This window comes from Vipera ursinii (genome assembly GCF_947247035.1).
Source record: "Vipera ursinii genome assembly, chromosome: 17".
In the NCBI taxonomy this organism is placed as follows: Eukaryota; Metazoa; Chordata; class Lepidosauria; order Squamata; family Viperidae; genus Vipera; species Vipera ursinii.
The window spans coordinates 756,582-778,342 of NC_139530.1; the positions used below are offsets into that span (position 1 = coordinate 756,582).

General features: G+C 49.1%; 2 protein-coding genes across 2 annotated transcripts; one reads left to right on the top strand and one right to left on the bottom strand.

The window, feature by feature from the left end:
- Positions 1 to 2,217: 2,217 nt before the first annotated feature.
- RPL22 (ribosomal protein L22) lies at positions 2,218 to 4,274 on the bottom strand. The gene is made up of 4 exons (XM_083375764.1): positions 4,201 to 4,274; positions 3,507 to 3,611; positions 3,200 to 3,324; positions 2,218 to 2,432 (listed from the first exon to the last, which is right to left on the bottom strand). Exons 1-4 carry the CDS (start codon positions 4,258 to 4,260, stop codon positions 2,288 to 2,290), a joined length of 435 nt encoding a protein of 144 aa, XP_083231890.1. The 5' UTR covers positions 4,261 to 4,274; the 3' UTR covers positions 2,218 to 2,287.
- Positions 4,275 to 4,938: 664 nt separating this feature from the next.
- Positions 4,939 to 21,699, top strand: ACOT7 (acyl-CoA thioesterase 7; the record flags this gene model as incomplete). Its single annotated transcript, XM_083375591.1, is given in 10 exon segments — positions 4,939 to 5,091; positions 5,094 to 5,173; positions 8,360 to 8,477; positions 9,067 to 9,223; positions 9,562 to 9,653; positions 10,007 to 10,121; positions 11,592 to 11,678; positions 16,123 to 16,239; positions 18,932 to 19,116; positions 20,474 to 21,699. Coding segments are annotated over 10 exon segments (1,209 nt in total). The 3' UTR covers positions 20,579 to 21,699.
- Between the last annotated feature and the right edge of the window lie 62 nt (positions 21,700 to 21,761).

The window sequence follows — 21,761 nt, forward strand, 5'->3', positions numbered from 1 at the left end:
ACTGGAGGTCTTCAAGAAGAGACTGGACAGCCATTTGAGCAGGGAGCTGGACTAGAAGACCTCGAAGGTCCCAACTCTGTTATACTGAATTAACCTCTTTGGAGGGTTGGCACAAAACTAACCCAGGCATGATCCTGGTTAAGCATCTTGTGCAAACACGCGGCAAGCTGAGGGGTGCAGGGTGAGGCTTTTCAAGCCCACCTGGGTGTCATCTTGAGACCCCATCTGCAAGTGAGAAGGATGAGTTTGATCCCAATGTGTGAACTCGTCCGTAGACCCCAGTTAACCGCCTTGTGCCCCTGCTTCTCTGAAACACCCCCCCAAAAGGCCATTCCGATCTCTCTCTTAACTCTTCTTTCTTCATCCACCTCCGATCTGGAAGACCCAGATAATCTCTTGTAGGAGACAAGGGCAACGCAGGGTGTCCGTGCCTGTGCTATCTCAGTTGTATTACCTATGTTGGCCAACCAGGTTCAGGATATGGGTGGGGAGAAGGCTCTTTTGAGTTGGTCCTGAGTACATCCAGGTTTTGTGTGTTGTCTTTGTGTAAATAAAAATCTGTATTATTATTTTTTTGGTTCCTCCCCAAATTTTTTAAGTTCCCCCCCCTACAAATGACAAACCACAAGTCTCTTAACACACAGCATATATGATTGTAATTATTCCCAAACTTAATTGCGTAACCTGAACGTCTGCATCCTGCTTGTTAACAAAGAATCTGGACCGTTAAGACAACCAACTGCTGTATTTACGGAATGAACGAACAACTAGCTAAATAAAATCAGGCCTTATTTGAGCAATGGTGTTCCGGCAAACTTTTGTGGTGTTTTTGAGTCTTTTTTTGGGGGAGGGAGGTTCTTGAGAGTTAAGAAGCAGAGACCCTGGCTACTGCTTGGATGGGGCACCACCAGGAAATCCTCTGAAACATTCTGGAAGGAAACAAGTAGGAAATCAATTCTGTATTTTGGTTAAGTATGTTGGGTGGGGGAGGAGAGATGTTGGCATTTGGGACCAGTGCAACCCATAAAGGGCAACATACTGCCCTCTGGTGGCTAATTTGGGGTAGTTCAGCTGCCGAGAGTGGATGTTGCCCTCTGGCAGACATGTTTAGCCACTGCAGCTAATAGAAGTGAATACTTTGGATATTCTGTTCTCAATATGTGTACAATTCTATTCAAGGGTCTTTGGTCACATGCTACCCCTGGTGGCCCATATGGGTACTGCAACATACAGGAACACGGCTTTCTTGGGGAGAAAGGAAATGGGGGTGGGGGGGAGGGGCTGGTTAAAAATGCTCATAATGTCCTTGTATTCAGCATCTGCAGGGGGGAGGATTTTTCCCAGGAGGACAGCTCCAGCATCTTGAGAGAGCCTCCCCAGTCAGAGGCAGTCCACCTTAGCCAGCAGGGAAAACACACTCAAACAGGTCTCCGTTTAGGCAACTCTGCAAAATGGGAAAACCCAGCTTCCTCATCCCCGCTGGGAAGGGCCTCTGAGACAAACCCCCTGCCTCAATGGAGCCTCCCCGTGTAAAGGCAATCTACCTCAGCACGGCAGGACACAAAGAGCCTTTGCACAAGACCCCAGTCTCCCCTTTGGGCAGCTCTGCAAAATGGAGAGACCCCAGCCCAGCTGAGAGCCCTTTGCCTCAGTGGAACCTCCAGGCAGAGGCACTCTACCTACACCCATGGGGACCCCTCAGTCTGGGAAGGGCCTATGCAGCTAGTCCTCAAACTTGTTAGTGGCCACAGTTACAAAGGCACCCAGAAAAGAGACTTAGGATCGTTTCTCACCCTTAATGACCGTTGCACCACGTGATCAAAATTCAGCCGTTCGGTACCACTCGTCTTTTATGACGATTCCAGTGTCCTGGGGTCATATGAAGACCCTTTTGCCACCACCTGACCGGCAAAGTCAATGATTTGCTTAATGAACGTTTCTAACTTAGCAACTGCAGTGCTTCAACTTAGCTACTGTGACAAGAAAGGTCACAAAACGGGGCAAAAAAGGTAACAACCGTCTCGCTTAGCAAGAGAAATTGGGCGGGGGGGTGGGAGCCTGAGTGGCAGCTGTTAAGACGAGGACTGCCGGTAGAGTTGCAAGGAGCAGGGGGAGCCCCCTGAGCAGAGCAGCACCTGCGGGGGAAAAGGGCACGTATTCGGACATGCAGCTTCTCCCTGCCGAGGCGTTCAAGAACACCCAAAGTGGGACAATGAGAACAATTTCTACTACAATTTTATTCTCGGAAAAACGAATGTACAAAACCGCTCCAGATCCGCTTGGCGTTTTAATCTTCCTCTTCCTCTTCCTCCTCGTCCTGGTTGATCTGGAAATACCGCAACTCGTAGCTCTCCTTCGTGTTGGCAACAACACGCAGCCAGTCGCGCAAATTGTTCTTCTTCAGATATTTCTTGGTCAAGTACTTGAGATATCTTAGGAGGAGAAAAAAAGAGAAGGGGCATGAAAACAAAAGCGAGGCTGGAGAAAGAGCCAGCAGTCCCTCGAATCGGCCCTTTGGAGGTTGAGTCTGAATTTATTCCCTCAGCTTTTTGTTATCTTTTTGCGTTGAGGGTTTGTTGTTGTTATTTTTGAATTTATTCTGTTTTATCTCTTGAGTCTTTTGTTTTCTTTTGAATTTATTTCTCTGACAGGTTTGTTTTCTTTCGAATTTATTTTTGAGATTTTTTTTCCTTTTGAATTTTTTTTTTTAAAAATTGTGCAATTATGAACCTGTATACCAAATTATATTTAAACTCAGTTACTGGCGACTGACCCGCTACTTCTGCTGGAAGTTGGTTCCAAGCTTCCACTATTCTGTCCTCAACTTACAGACTTCTGTTTAGTGACCGTTCAAAGTTAGAACAGCACTGACCGTCACAGCATCCCCGTGGCCACGTGACCAAATTCAGGCACTTGGCAACTGGCATGTACTTATGACGGATGCAGTGTCCCGGGGTCACGTGATCCCCTTTTGCGACTTTCCGAGACATTCTTTTAACAACCATGTTACTAACCCAACAGATGCAGTGATTCCTTTAACAAGTGGCAAAAACAGCTCAGAAATGGGGCAAAAACTCACAAAAGTATTATCCCCAACCCTGAAGAGCCAAACACCCAGTTGTAAAATACACTCCCAGCTTTGTTTATTCAGTCCCCAAACCAGAAGGCAGGGGTCAACAGCCGTGCCCCCCCCCCTTACCTCTTGGAAAACGGGACCTCGGAGGTCACCGTGATCTTACTTTTACTCCTCTCAATTGTCACCGCACCTCCGCCGAGGTTGCCGGCTTTGCCGTTGACTTTGATCCGCTCTTGCAAGAATTGTTCCTGGGGGGGGGAGAAATATCAGAGGGGGGAGGGTTAACCAGCTTGGGGGAAGAAAGTTTGGGCTTTCTCGGTGTCGTAAGTCGAGGACTGCCTGTATTCTATCCCCCACTGAGACGAAACTCGAATCAGGCACCCGTCACCAAAGGAGCGGCATTGGGGTTAATGTGGCGTGTGCGACTTACAAAGTTGGCAGCGTCCATGATGCCGTCTTCGACCGGATGGGTACAATCCAAAGTGAACTTCAGGACTTGTTTCTTTTTTTTGCTGCCTTTGGTCGCCAGTTTCTTCTACGGACGTTGCCGGAGGGATAAGGAGAAACGGAAGAGAAAAAGGCATCGGTTCAGGAATTCGAGAGCAGTAAAAAGGAGGAATGGGTCTCTAGATGGGATGGATGGAGGGAGGGAGGGAGGGAGGAAGGGGAGGAAGGAAGGAAAGGAGGAGAAGGAAGGAAGGAGAGAAAGGGGTGACTGGGCTCCCCTCTCAGGGGGTCCCCAAGGCGGGGAACCCCGGCCGGGGAGCCCCCCCACCCATCACAGACCCCTAGGGAAAGCCCCTCCCCCCCTCCGCGGCCCCGAAGGACCCGGGGAAGCCACGTGCGGGCCAGCCGGCCGCCTGCCCGCGTCCCCACGACCCCCGCGTCCCGAGAGCCGCCCACGTGCTCGGCAGGCCCCCTCCCCCATCTCCCGGGGGGCGGGGCGGGGGCGGGGCTCGGCGCGGGAGGGGGCGCCGAGGCCCCTTCGTGAGTGGGAGGGAGATCCGTCAGGTTCCCCGCCCCGCCGGGCGCCGCTTCGTCCTTGCGACGGCCCCCTGCTGCCCCCCGCACCCGCAGCCGGCCTCCTCGGGCGCTTCCCCGGCCGGGCCGCAGGAGAGACTCACCGCGGGCGCCATGGCGGCAGCGACGACCGGGTGAAGAAAGGCAGGGAGGCGGGAGCGCATGCGCCGCCTGGGGCCCGCCCACCGCACTTCCGTCTACGCGGGCCACGCCCTCAGGCGACGCGCGTGCGCCAGGCGGAAGCAGCCGCAGAGGCTCCGCTCCGACTCTTCCAGCCTGCCGAGCGCCGAGAGCATCGATCGGCCGCGCTGAGATCGGATGGGTGGAGGGAGAGAAGGCGAAGGACCTGCCGGGAGTTGTAGTTTTGTTTCTGGTGGGAACCCAGAAAGCGCTTTAAAAAGGAGACCGCGGCGACCTAGGGATGGAAAGGGCCTGTAAGATCATCCAGCTCAACCCACTGCCCAGTGCAGGAATCCCCCAAGGAGCGGAAAAGCCTAGACTGGAACACTTGAAGTTCACCTCCGAGGTCATCTAGTCCGGCCCCCAACTTCCCATTGTGAGAATCCTTAAAGAAGCAGATCCTAAACTGCGATGTGCATGTGCGGGGAGGGGGCCGATCATAGGGGGGGGTCCCATTCCTTGGAAAGCGCAATCCGCTATTGTTGCTTTTCAACCCCCTGCAAAAAAATCTCCCCAGGGACTGGGTGGGCCGCTCTAGCCCTCCGTCGCCTCTCGATGGTCGCCGCCTGGGCCGCTCTGCCCTCGCCACTCGGGGCTTGAAAGTGACGTAGCGTCGGAGCTGTTGATGTCACATGGTCAGAACGTTCCCCTTCGGTCGACCAATGGGGAGGGGGTCGGCGCGGAGGGCGGGACTTAGGCGGGAAGCCCCGCCCCGCCATCTTAGCCCGCCCTCCTGTCAGGTCGCCGGCCGACCGGTCGGTCTCTCCGCATCGGTTGGACTCCCGCCGCCGCCGCCGCCGCCTTCCTCCTCCTCCTCCTCCTCCTCCTCATGCAGCCGTCCCGGGCCCTCGAGGCGGGCGAAACCGCCCCTGCGCCAGCCGCCATCCAGATTAGCAGGTGCCGCCTCCCTTTGGGCATCATGATCTAGCCTCTGGGCATGTGCAGAAGGCCGGGCCTCCCTAACTGGACTGGACTGGGGCCCTGAGGGCATCTGGGAGAGCGTGGTTGGGAGAGGGTGTCTCTGGGCATGGGCAGAGTGCTGTGTGATCAATTGATTAATCCCAAGGGGGGAGGGCTTTTCAAGAACTAAAACCATATAAAACGTTTTTTTAGATTTTTATTTTGCTTATGTATATTACTTAGTTGTATCTATATAAGCTAAAAGGATATATATAGATATAGATATAGATATAGATATATAAATCAGGATAGATAGATGAGAGAATAGATAGGAGAGAGAGAGAATGGATAGATAAATGATAGATAAGAATATAGAGATATAATGATACGTGGACAATACGTAAAATTTTAAATTTAAGATAAAACCATAATAAAATCACAATATAATAATAATAATAAAGACTCAGATCTCTTCTTGCGCAGGCAGCAGGATCCTGACAGTTTCATCAATTCAGGCTGAAGGGGAATATTTCATTGACTTATTTATTTATCTGATTTAGAAACTGCCAATTTCCCTCCCGGAGGGACCCTGGACTATGTACCAGTAAGATATTAAAACCTAAAAACAGACTCTATATAAATTTTAGGTAAGAGGCAAAGGCGTTTTCATTTTGTTCCCTCTCCATGTCTCGGTAAGGAGGGCTCTTTGCAGACCGGCCTTCCCTTCCTCCTACCCAGCTGGGGGATCCAAGATGTGAAAACCAGGTTAATCCTAGAGATCACCGTGGATTTGATCCTTGGACAAATTCAGCTGGCTGCTTTTGATCTATAAATCTGCAAAGCGGGTGGCGGAAAGCAGGCTGAATCGCACCCAGGCCTTTCATTTTGTTTCATTTCTTTTTTTTTACTTAATTTCGTATATTTTATTATTTCATTTTATTATTTCAATTCTACCTCAGTGTGACACCAAATGCCATTTTATTCTCATTTGTTTTTATAAAACTGGGATTTTATCAGCTGGACAGACTTCTAAAAGCTTCTCCTGGCCTGCCACATCCATTCAGGATGCAATAAGGTCTCCTGTCTTGGGCAGGGGGTTGGACTAGAAGACCTCTGAGGTCCCTTCCAGGCCTACAGTTCTATTTTCCTTTTCAAAAAATTGATCCTCTGCTCAATTTCTTTCTTTCTTTCTTTCTTTCTTTCTTTCTTTCTTTCTTTCTTTCTTTCTTTCTTTCTTTCTTTCTTTTGTTTCTCAGACAACTGGGCAAGGCTGCTTGCTTTTTAAAAACCTTGCATGCAATTCTGTCTCCTTTGCACTATTTTTCATCCTGAATCATGTACTTTGATCCTTGGGATCGAACGGGCAAGGCGTGACTCCATCAAACAACATTAATTCCTTTGCAGGGCTTGGGCAAATTAAGGAAATTCAACAGCCTTTGTGGTTTTACGACACCAGCAGCTGGTGATTTGTGCCGGTTGCCGCTACATAAATCCTTGCTCTGAAGGGCTTGGCAGCCAGGCAATGCTCACTGTTCAGTGCATGGCACGCCCTTCTCCACTCCCTCCTCTGCCTTCTCCAACAAAAGCTGGCTTTTAACAATGATTTAATCAGGATTTAAGGCTGGGTTTCCCCGGGCCTGCAAGGTCACCCTTAGGAGAAGGAGGATCCCCCATGCGGACAGCCGCATCCATCTTTCCACGCTGGGTGCATGGCTGCGGGGATGAAGCCTCCCTCGGTGCCTCATTAGCAGGAGGCAGATGAGAATAATTACAGCACCCACGAGCTTGCCTTCTCCCTGCAGGGATATTAATCGGCTTACTCTCCAGCCTGAGATTTATCCCAAAAGACCCCGGCTGCTCTTTTATTTTGCCGACATTTCTTGTGGTGACTCACCGGCTCGTGGGCAGCGCATTAAAAAAAACAACTTGCCTTTGAGAATTGCAAGCCTTATTTGTGATTCACGATGCTCCGTTCTGGAGGTAAAGCCTTTTGTGGGTCAGCAGGTTGTTCAAATGCAGTTTGGGGGTGGTGCTTTTGAAGTTGTGGCTTTGTTGTGAGATGTGTCCTTGTCTCGGTCTTCTCGCGACCTCTGAGCTGCTGTGCGCCGGAAATCGGTGGTGTGAATCAAGTTGTGTGTATGCAGTGTATCAACTTGTCTACCCAACTCCCTATTGAGAATATAAGAATAAGATCTGATTCTCTGCTGAAGTAGGTTAACTGAAGTCCCGACAGTTAAGTTTAAACTCGGTTAGTACTGTGTACCTGAATGTTCTTAGGCTTTTGTTTTAAAATTACTGTATTCATATTTTGGTTATTTCTTACCTCCCTCGAGAAGCAAAATAAAAAGTAGATTTTTCCCCCCATTTATATTGTGAGAACGGTACATGAACACCTTGACAAATGTTGCATTTGTCTCCTGACCAACAAGCGGTAAAGCTGTTTTAATCCACACAGTTTGCAGATTAAGTCTGAGCCACAGATATTAAAATCAGATCAGTGAAGCTACCCAAGCTGGAAACAACTTCTCTGGCTTATTATGTTGAAAAATATTTTTTGGCAAAGCTAAGCTGGGTTTCTCAATCCTGGCCAGTGGAAGGTGGGTGGACTTCAACTCCCAGGATTCCCCAGCAAGCCAGCCATCTTCCTCCCTTCTCTAGCCCATCCATCCATCCATCCATCCCTCTTTTCTCTCCTTCTCTATCCCTTTCGTCCACCCTCCCTCCTCCTCCTTTCCTCCCTCCCTCCCTCTCTGTCCCTCAATCAACCTTCCCTCCCCTCCCCTTGGGAATTCTGGGAATCAAAATCCCACCCATCTGCCAGGGGGCTGAGAGCAGAAGACTAGGTATTACTCAGCAAAGAAATCCATCAATTGGAATATATTTACAGACCAAAATAAAGGACAAAGGCAGTCCTAATACAGTGGTGGGCCTATTTTATTCCAATTTTTCTCTCTTTTTCTCCTGTCGAAATCTTTCTCCCGAGTTTTAAAAGTAAAATTCCGTCGATTCAATTTGTGGCGGTCGTAGACCAGCACAGACTTATAGTGGTTGCCAAGGGCTCAAACGACAAGTGGGCAAAATGACTGCCATGATTGTAAGCGCCAGGAACGGCCCTTAAACCCCTCCTTTCCGTCGTACGTCGAGGCCCTGCCTGTCGTTCAGCTCTTCTGTTTTTCTCTCTAGGATTATGCGCCCCGACGACGCTAACATCGCCGGCAATGTGCACGGAGGGACCATATTAAAAATGATCGAGGAGGCCGGAGCCATCATCAGCACCCGCCACTGCAACTCACAGTCTGGGGTATGTGGTGTCTATTCACACAACCACTTTTGGAACACTGATTTGCTATTTAAAGAGCTCCCTTTTTTGCAGCCTAAGTTAAAAAAAAACTATCTGCCTTTTGCCACTGTGGTCTTAGGAATTTCAGCTCTCAAGTCAAAGAAAGAAAGAAAGAAAGAAACTGCCTAAAAATGAAACTAAAATAAATAAAAAGACCGCCCAGCAGGTGGCGCTGTAGGATTATTTGAAGGGGGTGAGGAGATAAAAAGCAACAACTGCATTTCCTTTTAAAACAGCTGGATGGTTTCTCTGCCCCCTTCCCAGGTCTGAGTTCGGGTCTTCCTAACGTTGCCATATATTTTTCCTCAAGGCTATCTTCACGTTCTTTTGCGTCCCGTTTGGAAGCAGCTACAGGTGGCCCTTGACGTAACGGCCATTCAGGCTGCCTTTAGACACATTTGCAGGGTCCTTAATGACCGTGGTGTTCGTTTAATGACCGTGCCACTTTACGACTTCAGCATTCGCTTAATATCCTCCGCAAAAAGAGGCCATAAAGTCAGCTTGGTTCCTTGAGTGACCCCATTTACAACTCTCAACCCCCACCCCCCAGGAGCCCTGCGTGGCCGCCCTGGCCCGCGTGGAGCGCACGGACTTCCTGTCCCCGATGTGCATCGGCGAAGTGGCCCACGTCAGCACCGAGATCACTTACACCTCCAAGCACTCGGTGGAAGTTCAGGTGCAGGTCGAAGCGGAAAACATCCTCACAGGTAAACACTGGCGGCTCCTGGGGAAGGCAGCCAGCGCCACAGGTGTGATGTGTGCTGTGTATTCTATTGTGTTCCACCCTTGAGTTGGGTTGGGTTGAGTTGAGTTGACTTAGTAACCTGGGCTGTGGTTGGGTTGAGTTGAGTTGGGTTGGGTTGAATTTAGTTGAGTTGAATTGAATTGACATAGCCTAGTCTTCACACTGATTGAATTAAGCATCCTGGATTAATACAAAATAATATGCATTAATATATTAATTTCTTAAAGCAGAGCCAAAGAAGCCAGGCCATCGTGAATTTCTCGGGATGTGCTCATTTACAAATTCCTTCTTTCTCCCTAGGTGCAAAGAGAGTGACCAACAAGGCCACTTTGTGGTACGTCCCTCTTTCTCTCCATAATGTGAACAAGGTTTTGGAAGTGCCTCCCATCCAGGTGAGTCTTGAAAGAGAAGAATATTTGATACCTACTTAAAGGTGGCGTGGGGGAAGGAATTTAATTCTCAAAGGCCTCGTTTAGTCCTTTTGGACCCTGTGGGCACTTTTTCAATTTCATTATGGACTATTCACTTGCCAGCCTCCATCTCCCATTGTTGCTGTGTAACGGCACAAGGCCAGACTGTGTGATCCCCTTTTGCGACCTGACAGGCAAAGACAATAGGAAGCCAGATTCACTTAACAACCACGTTACTAACTTAACAACTACAGTGATTCACTTAGGAACTGTGGCAAGAAAGGTCGTACGATGGGGCAAAATTCACTGAACGAATATCTCAACTTCCCTACTAGTTTGCACGGAAGGACCAGGAGGAAGAAGGGAGACGACGTTACGAGGAACAGAAGCTGGCACGTCAGGAAATCAAAGAGAGGAACGGTGATGTCATTGTGCCTGTGATCAATCCAGGTACGGTGGCACCTGGGTGGCATGGATGCCTACACGTTTATTTATCTCTTGCATTCCCAACATATGTGTGTTTTGGGGGAGATTTGTATTTTTGTGATTGGGTTGGGTTGGGTTGGGTTGAGTTGACATAGTAGCCTTCGATATGATTGGGCTGGGTTGAGTTGAGTTGAGTTGAGTTGAAATAGTAGTTTGGACTGTGATCGTGTTGTTTTGTGTTGAGTTGATTTAATAGCTTGGGATGTGATGAGGGTGGGTTTGGTTGGGTTGGGTTGAAGTGAGTTTAGTTGAGTTGACTTAGTTTAGCTGTGATTGGGTTGGTTGGGTTGAGTTGATTTAATAGCTTGGGATTTGACGGGGTTGAGTTGGGTAGGGTTGGGTTGAAGTGTGTTGAATTGACTTAGTCTGGGCTGTGATTGGGTTGGTTGAGTTGAGATGATTTAATAGCTTAGGGTGTGATGAGGTTGGGTTGGGTTGAGTTGGTTGAAGTGAGTTGAGTTCACTTAGTAGCTTGGGGGCTGTGAACAAACACAGAAATAAGATAACAGAGTTGAAGGGACCTTGGAGGTCTTCTAGTGCAACTCGCTGCTCAAGATGGCTGGTGAAAAAAATGGGGTTTAAATAGGACTCCCCAATCTGTCCTTGCTCTCCTCTTGTAGCTGATTATTTCTACATTAAATTGCACTCTGCTTATCTGCCTGTCTCTGTTTCTTTTCATTGCTTTCCAGACAGGCAAAGTAAAGGTAAGGCTGTTTAGATGAACTAATTTAGTTAAGGTCTGTGAATTATGGCTCGTAAGAGCCGACAGTTCTGCGTCTGGCTTAATACCAGGGGAACTGCTTAACTAGCTTTCTACCCTGACTGAAGGATCTTGCTTAAGCACAAAGTGCTTTAAATATCTTAATAACAAAAGTGAATTCCTGTAATTTTTTCCTGCGGGTGGAATATCAATGTATTTTATTTATTGCTCAATACATTATTAATATTTGGAATTAAGGAGTTCCTCCTGGTTCAAAAAGGGCAGAATTGCAAAGTAGGAGGGCAGCCATGTTGAGGAATTCCTTGACGTGACCATGAGGAAGTCTGACTATCATGGTTAGAAGTCGTAACGGTCGTAAATCGAATCACCCACATGACACATCCAATTTTAGCACCATTTTCAGGGTGGGCGTTAAGCCAACATGGGGGTCAAAAAGCAAATTTAGAGAAGATCGTGGCCATTAAGTCATTGTCCTTCTTCCTCCCTCAAGTAGCGGGGAAGGGAGAGGAGGCACTGAGCAGGAGGTGGAACGTCCCTTGTCAAGTAGTCTAAGGAGCAGTTCTGAAGGCCTTCCATCCCTTCATGAGTTTTGCCCAGCCTGGTTCTCCTTCCGTTCTTCCACTTCTAGGACCCTTTTGTAGACTCCAAAGGGTAGAATTGGGTCCTTGGGTTCCATCCTCACTTGCCTCTCAACTGCTCGCTTCTCTTTCCAGAGCCCTACACCGTTGGATACAGCCAGTCGAGTCTCATCCATCTGGTGGGACCATCCGATTGCACCATGCATGGATTTGTGCATGGAGGTAAGTCCTAGCTTAGAACCTCTCCCGTTGGCTTCCTCTGGCTTCTTCTGAAGGGTCCCACTTTTCCACCCCTACCCAAAGCTCAAATTACTCTTCCCCACCTGGCGTTGCGTCTTCAACCTCTCGAGGTCCACTTTCAAAAGAAGGATCGCCTTATTCCTTCACGCCAGATGCTCCTCGGTCTTGGAGCGTGGACCTCTTGGGCGACCAAATCTTCCACATTGTGCAGATGATAAAAAACATCCCAGAATTTACAGTAATACGCCCCGGCAAGGGAGGTAGCGTCCGTCCCTATCGTGCTTTGCTTTCTATTTTTACAAGTGAGCGGAAGTCACAAGGCTGAAGATAGAAGTGTGGAAAGAAGCCGTGAGCTCCACCAGTTGTCGTGCTCTTCATTTCCTCCTGAGCGAGGAAGGCCCAGAAAGAGACTCGGATGTGAACGTGGCGCTTGGAAGGTCCGGCCCTCTTCCTCAAGGCACGGGGCCTTATGCCATCCGGGGCGGATGGTCGTCCACAGTTTTTCCTTGAAAACAAAACAGATTTATTTCGTTTATGGGCAAGCTGGGTTAGAGATCACCCATCGAGAACCTAGAGCCGTAGTCTGGAAGGGTCCCTAGAGGTCATCTAGTCCAATCCCCCCCTGCTCAGGGAAGGAGTCCTTATATCATCCCGGTCACGTGGCCGTCCGGTCTATTTTTGAAACCACCGGCAATGGAACACACACCTCTCCAGGAGACCATTTAGTCATAGGCCGTCCTCGACTTACAACAGTTAATTTAATTTAATTTAATAAATAAATCTAAATAAATAAAATAAATAAATTTAGTGACCGTTCAGAGTTGCAAGGGGACTGAAAAAAATGACTTAGGACCGTGTTTCAGACTTACAACCGTCGCAGCATCCCCCATGGTCAGGCGATCCAAATTCAAACGCTTGGCCACTGACTCCTATTTATGACAGTCGCGGAGTCCCGGGGTGGTGGTGGTCACGTGATCCCCTTTTTTGCAACCTCCAGACAAGCAAAGGAAGCCGGATTGACTTTACGACTGTGTGCCTAACTTAATGACTGATTTGCTGAACAACTGTGGCCAGAAAGGTCGCAGCCTGAAGCAAAATGCACTTAACAGTTGTCTCGCTTAGCCACGAAAATTTTGGGCTCCGTTGCGGTTGTAAATTGAGGACTAGTTGCAGATTAATTGCATATGCTAGGATCACTCTCTAATTCCAAAAACTGAATAAAGACCAAAGTAGAGGCAGAATCAAAAAAAGAGAAAATAATCCAATTTTTCCATTTGGGAACATAAGACGGCATTTACACACAACCAGATGTGTTTAGCTCTCTTGCGACAACTGTGATGAGCGAAAGCAGCTTGTGACTAGTTCAACCTTGCCATTAAATGTCAGCCCAGCCCTTGCCACTTCCGAGCTTGAAGGGGGGGTGGGGGGCAAGCTTTGCTTCCAGTTCTGACCCACGAGGGGGTGGGGGGTTCTCAACCCCAGCATTTCTGAAGACCCTCTGGGTAAACTGAGGACAAGCCCTTTAATTGGAGAAAAAGAATATATATATATATATATATATATATATATATATATATATATATATATATATATATATACATATATATATATATACATATATATATATATACATATATATATATATACATATATATATATATACATATATATATATATATATATATATATATATATATATATATATATATATATATATATATATATATATATATATATATATATATATATATTACTTTCCCCTAGACTGGATGAGCCTCAAACGTGGGAGTGGTTGCTATAGGAACTTTTCACGGTCGAGAAAGCTGGGGGAATTTAGACCCCTGTAATTAAAATATTCCTTGGGGAGGACGTGGTGGAGGTTTTTTTTGGGGGAGGACATTTTGAACTTAGAGCGAGTCAGTGAAATTAAATAGGTTTTCCCCCCCTTACCGCAAAAATGCTGCAGCACCTGTTGAATTGAAAGGCATTGGGGGTGGGTGGGTGGGTGGGTGACAGGGGTCCCTCTAAAGGTTTTGAGGCCTCCTCCCGTTCTTGGGAGGGAGAGGAGTGACAAGTTGGATGTTAAGCTAGACTCCTATCTTTTGACTCTAATGTGTATCTTAGATGATAGATAGATAGATAGATAGATAGATAGATAGATAGATAGATAGATAGATAGATAGATAGATAGATAGATAGATAGATAGACATAAGCAAAACCACTCTAATCTGCAACACTCCTGCTCAGAGGCCTCTCCTAGCAGCCATTTTGTGAAAGCGCCCAAAGGCCTGCTTTCCAAATTCCGGATTTAGAGGTTGGTCGTCCAGATCTCTCTTTGCTCCGGTTCATCCACGCCTGGCTGGCTGTTCTGTGTGTTGTTCCCGATTTCTATCCTTTGGCAAGCAGTTCTGAGTTCTAAGGTCCCCCAAATAATCCTTCATTTCCTACCCAGCCCAGCTCTCCCACTCCGTCCGATCCCGCTGCTGTGGCTGCTAAGCGTCTGTCGTCAACTCCTTGATTAATTAATTAATTATCTCGCACAGAGAGAGAGAGATGCTGGGCTTCGGAAGTCCCACTGGACAAACCAAGGTTAAATGTGGTTTAATTTGTCTCTGGGCACCACGAGCAATGTGTTCACTGCGAGTCAGGAATAAATTGATTTTCAGAGGGAGGGAGAGGATCACACACCAGTGAGCCTTCCGAAAATCAAAAGGGATCCACCCCACCTAGTTTTATGGATCCCATGGCTAGCAATACAGGCAGTCCTCGACTTAACAGCTGCAGCTGAGGCCAAAATTTCCGTGGCTAAGCAAGATGCTTGTTAAGTGAGTTTAGCCCCATTTGATCAACTTCCTTCTCACAGTTGGGAGAGGAATCCCTGCAGTTTTTAAGCTAATCACGCATTGGTGAAGTGAATGTAGCTTCCCCGTTGACTTTGCTTGTCCAAAGGTTGCAAAAGGGGATCACGCGACTCCGCGACCACCATAAATGTGAGTCAGTTGCCAAGCATTTGAATGTAAATCAATATATACTCAAAGTGTCTATCCGAACCACTTCCACACCCTTCCTTGCTTAAGCCCTGCTTTCTCTTGCTTTGAATAATGGATCCAACCTATCTCGGTCAAGGTCATTCGCACAAGTCTGGATTGACACGCACACACACACACCAGCGCTTGCACGCTTGCTGAAATCCCTCCTTGGCTTGCTTTCCCCATCCCGCCCACCTGCCTGACACTTGACCCAACCCTGGTTGTCCTTAATAAATGCAATTTAACCGAAATTATCTTTCTGGTCCCTCGGCTTCACAGACCCACGTAGAAAGCGTCACGCGGGGCATCACCTAAATGGAATTAATTCTGAATTTTTTTCGTGGCAAGAACGGGGTTAGCACGGTAGCTGTGGAGCACAGGACCCACAAACACACACACAAAGACCCCCCTGGGATCCCATTTGTTGTGTTAGGAAGACGTCAGGGGTTTTTCTTTCATTTTTTATCGTTGTTCTTTGTTTAGGTCCCGCTGCTTTATTAAGACAAGGCCCCAGCGATGACAAAAGCCTTGCCGGTTGGTTGCGAGTGAGTGTGTGTGTGTGTGTGTGTGTGTGTGTGTGTGTGTGTGAGCTGTGCTATTTTTAGCCAGCGTTTTGCTTCTTATTAGTCGGGAGTAGCCTCGCTCGCTTGGAGCTGGGTGAAGGGTTTGAGATCTGCAATTCGCAGGAAGCAACGAGGTTTAATTAATTGTCTTCTGCAAGGCCTGCAGCTCTTCGGCAAGCTTTACATTTATTTATTTTTTCATCCACCTCCCTTCAAACTTCATTTGTAGGAACAGCAACACCCCGGAGAGGCATCTTCGGGGTATTTCTGCAACCTAATTTCAGAAAAAAACGAGCTGTGGTTGACTCAGTTTCCTCGCTCTGTCCGTCCTCCGGCAGCTGTGGGGAGACCAGGCAATGCAAGCATTAATTCTTCAGAGACTTGCAGATTTATTTGCTTGTTCATATCGTGCCTTCGTTATTTTGATGCGTAACTTGGGGCAGTAAAGCCAGCCTGACGCTCCTTCCTCCTCCTGTTTTCCCCACACAACAACCCTATGAGGTGGGCAGAGAGAGAGAGGGATTGGCTAAAAGCCATCCAGCCGGCTTTCATGCCTAAAACGCAGGACTAGAACTCACCGTCTCCTGGTGACTGGCCCAAAGTCACCCAGATGGATTTCATGCCTAAAACAAGACTAGAACTCACCGTCTTCTGGAGATTGGCCCAGGGGGTTGGACTAGAAGACCTCCAAGGTCCCTTCCAGCCCTGTGATTCTACGTTCTCTGTTTTCATACATGGAGGACCACCTAATTCTCCTTCCCAGCTGGGGCTTGCTGGCCCAGGGACTTCTTCCACAGGCCTCCGTTAATCCCGTCTCCTCTCCTCCTCTCCAGGCGTGACCATGAAGCTCATGGACGAGGTAGCGGGTATTGTAGCCGCTCGCCACTGCAAGACCAACATCGTCACGGCTTCTGTGGACGCCATCAACTTCCACGAGAAGATCAAAAAAGGTAAGCGGTGGGCCCCATACCCTTGTGGTCAGTAAGACCTGTCACCTGGTTTAGTACAAGTCATGCTTGATTTACAACCATTCGTTTAGTGACTGCTCAAAATTGCAACAACAGCACCGAAAAAAGAGACATGGTCACGTGATCGAAATTCAGGTGCTTGGCAACTGGTTCATGTTTATGATGGTTGCAGTGTCCCGGGGTCATGTGATCCCCTTTTATGACCTTCTGACAAGTCGAGTCATTGGGGAAGCCAACTTGGCTTAACAACCGTGTGACTAATTTTAACAACTGCGGTGATTCACTTAACTGTGGCAAGGAAGGTCACAAAATGAGGAAAAACTCATTTTTCAATTGTGGTCGTAAGGGGATTAGAGTAGATGACCTCCAAGGTCATTTCCAACCATGTTAATCTCTTAAATCCCTTTGGATTTTCTCTCTGGTCCTGGCTGTTCAAACCGGGCCTGCAGAGAGCTGTCCAGGGTGCTGATTCACTTGGTGTCCACCGTCAAACTTTGCTCAACCTGGAAGACTATTTCAGAAGGTGTGTGCTTCTCTGTGTCGACTTCCTTCTTTCTTGCAACCTGGCCAATATTAGGCAAGGTGCTGGCAATGTTTCTTTTAACGCAAGGTGGCATTTATGCGCAAATCTCCGTTCTCCGTGGAGGAACATTTTGTTCCACGTTGAGTGAAGCACAAGGTGCCCGTTGGGTCGATTTGATTGTCACACCAACGTCTCCTAAAACCCTCCAGTTTCAAGTGGATCAAATTAGCATTTTAAGAACTTCCTGGATGAGAACGTGGGCCCTGGCTTGTTAATCTCAAGAGAAATGCCCTCTCCCTGGGAAAAACCTAAATTTGATTTTGGGAAGCTTCTCTTGACTATTTTCTTAGGCAAATGTTGAGTTTATTATAGTCTATTTTTGTTTTCAAGCTGGCTGCTTTATTTGGGTAACTTGGGAGTCATCAGAGGCTCTCTCCGAAATGCTTTTGGCTGAATTTTTTTCCCCTAGATCTACAGGTAGTCCTCGACTTAACGACCCAAAATTGAGCCCAAAATTTATGTGGCTAGGTGAGGCAGTTAAGTGAGTTTTGCCTGACTTTACGAGCCCTCCGACTCCATTATTCTGTATTCCAAGAATGTGAAACTCAACGGCTATCAGAACGCGTCCCAGATGAGTTTGGCTCGAAGCCACCGTCTGCTGTTCATTAGTGATGCTTGGTTGGCTTCCTCTCCCAGCTTCAGCGATTCTCTTCCAGGATGCAGAGATGCTGGGAAGCAGATGAAACCCAGAGGACTAGTGTCGTAGGTTCAGCTCAAGTGCTCTGCTCTAGCTCCTGGGCAAGCCCACCAACCGGGTCACCCGGCGCCCATAGCGGTCTTTCCTTGTGGCCTCCTGTCTCGGTTAAAAATGGAACCTGAGGGGTTTCTAGCTTCGGTGAAAGACCCCCCCCCACCAATTGGGGGTCAGAAGGAGACTGTGTGGGGAGCGACCTTGCCTCATTGAGGGAAATCTAAGCAGGCATCTGACCAGGCCAGGATGAGGGGAAGGGAGAGCTGGTCGTAAGCCGAGGACCCCCGTCATCTTTCCCTGCCTTTGCTGGTACGTTATGCTCTCTTCGAGCCCACCTTGGCCTGAAGCGTTTTGGGGAAGCTTGCGGCATTGGGTGCGAAACACCACCACCAGCACCAGCACCCCGCCTAACATTTGAGTCTTAATTTAGGTTAGATCTCCCCAGGTGGGACTCTCTGGCATCGGGTGTCGAATCCTCCGTCTTCGCGGTAGGAGGACCGGAGTGCTCGGATTTTGCCTTTCTCCAGATCTCAGGAAAGAGGAAAGCTCTTCATCTTGAGATTCCAAAGTGGCTTGAAAGGCTTAAAAGGAAAGATAACAGGAGTCTCCGTAAATCCCCATTTCTCTCCTTAAATTTGGGGTTTGCAATTCCACCCGGGAGGCCTGGGGGAAATCTCTTGGTCTTCCTGTCCTCTCCTGCCATCTCCTTCAGCTTCCAGTAGATTCTAGTTGGGTTCCCGGTTCTTCGTCCCCTGCAAAAATACAGCGGAAGGGAACACAAGGGCCATCTGGTCCACCCCACTGCAGGATGCAGGAGAGCCTATTCGACCCTCTTCGAGAGGTCTTGTTCAGCTTCTTCCAAAACCTCCAGAGATGGAGAGCCCAGAACGTCCCCAGGTTGAATCTTCCCCTCTCAACCATCAAGAATTCCCCATTGGGCCTTTGTTCAGACTGAGTGTCTCAAGTTCCTCTGAGGATATGTCAAGTTCCTTGAGGAACATCTCAAGATACTTTGAGGACAAATCACGTTCCTCAAGTCCCTTCTCATCTTTCAGCTTCTCTTCAGCACCTTCTCCAACCTCTGCATAATCCTTCTGCAAACAAGAGGCGCCCTTGCATCCCCTCCTGTCCTTGTTCTCGGACAAAACGAGGTTTTTGACCGGCAGCCAGAGAAATCTCCAAGAATAGTTTGGCACCTGACCTTGGTTCCTCTTCCAGAAGACCGGGCCCTTCACAAAAGTGACTTTGTTATGGCCCTCGTCCTTCAGTGTAGCCCCTTGGAGTTGCTACCAGCTGTCCTCAAACCGATCCCCCGCCAAGTCCAAACTCTGTTGTCCTTCGCGAAGACCGTCCTTGTCCCCAGGAGACCCTCGTTCACAAATGTCCTCTCCATCCCGCAGGGAGCGTCCTCACCATTTCTGGCCGCATGACCTTCACCAGCAACAAGTCCATGGAGATTGAGGTCTTTGTGGACGCCGACCGCTTCGTGGGGGAACCCCAGGAGCCATACCGGGCGGTCAGTGCCTTCTTCACCTACGTGTCCCTCAGCAAGGAGGGGAGACCTTTGCCCGTCCCGCAGCTGGTGGTGAGTCGATTTTTGTGGGTCGGTCAAACGGAGAATTGTTTCAAAGCCCACACAACATCTCTGAGGCCGTCCACGTTCCAAGCTCGGTTTCCAGAGCTTGTTTCATTAAAACTGGGGGGGGGGCTGCAGGACCCCCGGAGGCGGCTTGTTTTCCCTGTGTGTGTGTGTGTGTGTGTGTGTGTACATGGGCACATGGGCGCGCACACCCACAAGCAAATAACCCAAATATTTTATATTTTATACCTTGGTTTCTTTGGGGTCCTGCAGCCAATTATTGCAAAGCGGGTGAATTTTGAATTTCCTCTTTTTTCCCCCCATCAGCCTCCATCTCTCTTCCCTGCCTCCCCCTTGCCCCCCCCCACCTGCTATTGTTGGTTTGGCTTCCCATCTATTTTTAGCGATCGCAGCTTGCCAAGATAAAAACCAACAACCCAGGAGGGGGCGAAGCGCTGTTCCTCGACTTATACATTATGTCTCTAGGTCTCCACCCCACCCCCCCCACACACACACGGACACTTCCGTGATCCTCCTCCGTGGTTGCACGGAAGGGATCTGGGATCTGGGGCTGAGCGTGTGTGTTTGTGTCTTTTAAGCCACCCTTGATCTCCGGCTTTTAAATCTCCCCAAAATTTCTCTGTTCTTTCTTGCCTGTGATGTTCCTTCCTTCCTTCCTTCCTTCCTTCCTTCCTTCCTTCCTTCCTTCCTTCCTTCCCATTCATCCATCGCTTTTTCTCTCATCTCTCCCCCTCCCTCTTTTCCTTCCCCACTTCCGCTGGCCCTCTGAGCCCCATTCACCCGCCCCAAAAGTTGTTCCCCACCCCGCCAAACAAACCTTTTCCCTACCCCTCTCCATCCTGGGGGGGGCAGCCCCCCCCAGCTCCCAGCTTCCCAAATGGGACTTCCAAGAGCCGCGGGGTGGGGGTGGGGCTCTCGGCCAGCCTCCCCTGCCAGAGATAATGGGGGCTTTTGCTAGAATGCTCCCCCTCCACCCGGAGCCCCCCCTCCTGACCTTCAGCTGGGCTCCCCACCCCGTTAATGAGCTGCTAAGTGCTGATCAGCAGCCGGCGGGTGCCCACACGCAGCTGGCAAGGGGCTCCTGGGGTGCCGAGTGCCGGGGGGGGGGGGGAAAGCCCAACGATTTCTAGAGCTGAATTAAGTACTTGGACCCTGCAGTCCGATTCACCCTGATCGTTTAAGGCCAGGAATGGGTGAAGTATGATTCTTTGCTGCTGTGTGTGTGTGTGTGTGTGTGTGTGTGTGTGTGTACCCTTGAGGTCATCTAGCCCAACCCCCTGCCCAGTGCAGGAAGCCAAACTCTTTCTCTCCCCCCCCCCCCCCGCTTTCTCTCCCCCTGCAGTTGGAAACCGAGGACGAAAGGCGACGTTTCGAAGAAGGGAAAAGTCGCTACTTGCAAACAAAAGCGAAGCGTCAAGCACAGATGCAGCCCCTCACCCAACAGTGATATTTGGGCCAAAGACCCCTTCAGTCCCCACACCCAGCTGGAAAGGGGGGGGCTGTGACAACATCCAGGAGGGCCTCCGCCCTCTCCTTCCCAGCCAAGATCCATTCCATCTTCACCGCCACCGTCCTAGCGAGCCGGGTGGGCTTTTTAGGCAGCCTAGGGGGGGGCGCGATGGGGAGGGGGCACACATCAAGAGACGGGTTGTTTTATTAACAACCTTAAGATAGGCATCTTCAGCTTGGGGAGGATCCATCTTTACCACCCCAAGAAAACACACAGGCTTTTTCACAGCCCATGAACTTCAGCCCTCCCTTCACGTTCGGAAGCCCCCCCCCCCGTCTCTCTTCTCCCCCCCCCCCCGTCTTCTTCGGTGTATGTGTCGTGCAGAGGTATATGTTTGCCTAATTTATTCAGTGATGGTCACAAATAAAGGTTTGGTGCCTTTAAACGTCTGGATCAGAGATGGTTTTCTCTAAGTCAAGGACTGCACCCATCGCAAAGCCCTTCTGATCACATCTCCCTGGGCCTCTGAGGGTTTCAAGACCAACATTTTGGGGAGAAACCTGCTGGCCGGAGCAGAGAGCTTTAAAAACGGGGAGGGGTCCCTGCCCCCTCCCCCAGGGCTGACGATCTTCAGGTCTCTTCAACAAGATTAACCTTTGTAGAAAATGGAAGGTGGAGATTCACAGCAAAGCCTCTTGTGTAAATTTGCTTTTACCCAGCTGGGATAACAAAAGAGCTTGTATTTTAAACCCAGACGAACCTTTTCCCCCTCTCTGAAAGGTCGTGACGCTGCCAGTTTTTACAAGCTTTTGCCCAATTTGCGCCAGAATAGAATGCTCTGTCTGGAGGGGACCTCAAGAGGTCTTCTAGTCTTCACCGCCATCGCCTTCCATTCTCTCTCGGGTTGCGGGGTTGCGGTGCCCGTGCGTCCTCTCTCTTTCTCTTTCTTTTCCCATTCTGCTTTCTTCCCTTCAAATCCCAGCGGCCCTTTGGATGGTTTGCGAAAGACAGGAGGAAAGCATTCTTCCTACGCTCAGAGTTGCTTCTCTCTTTGCAACTATTCTGTTTTTTAGGTTGGGCTTGATCTGTCAGGATCCGATTATCTGGTCAGGCTAGAAACGAAGGAAGGGAAGGAGGAAAAGAAAGAGAGGGAAGGAAGGAAGGATCAGGTTGCACACCC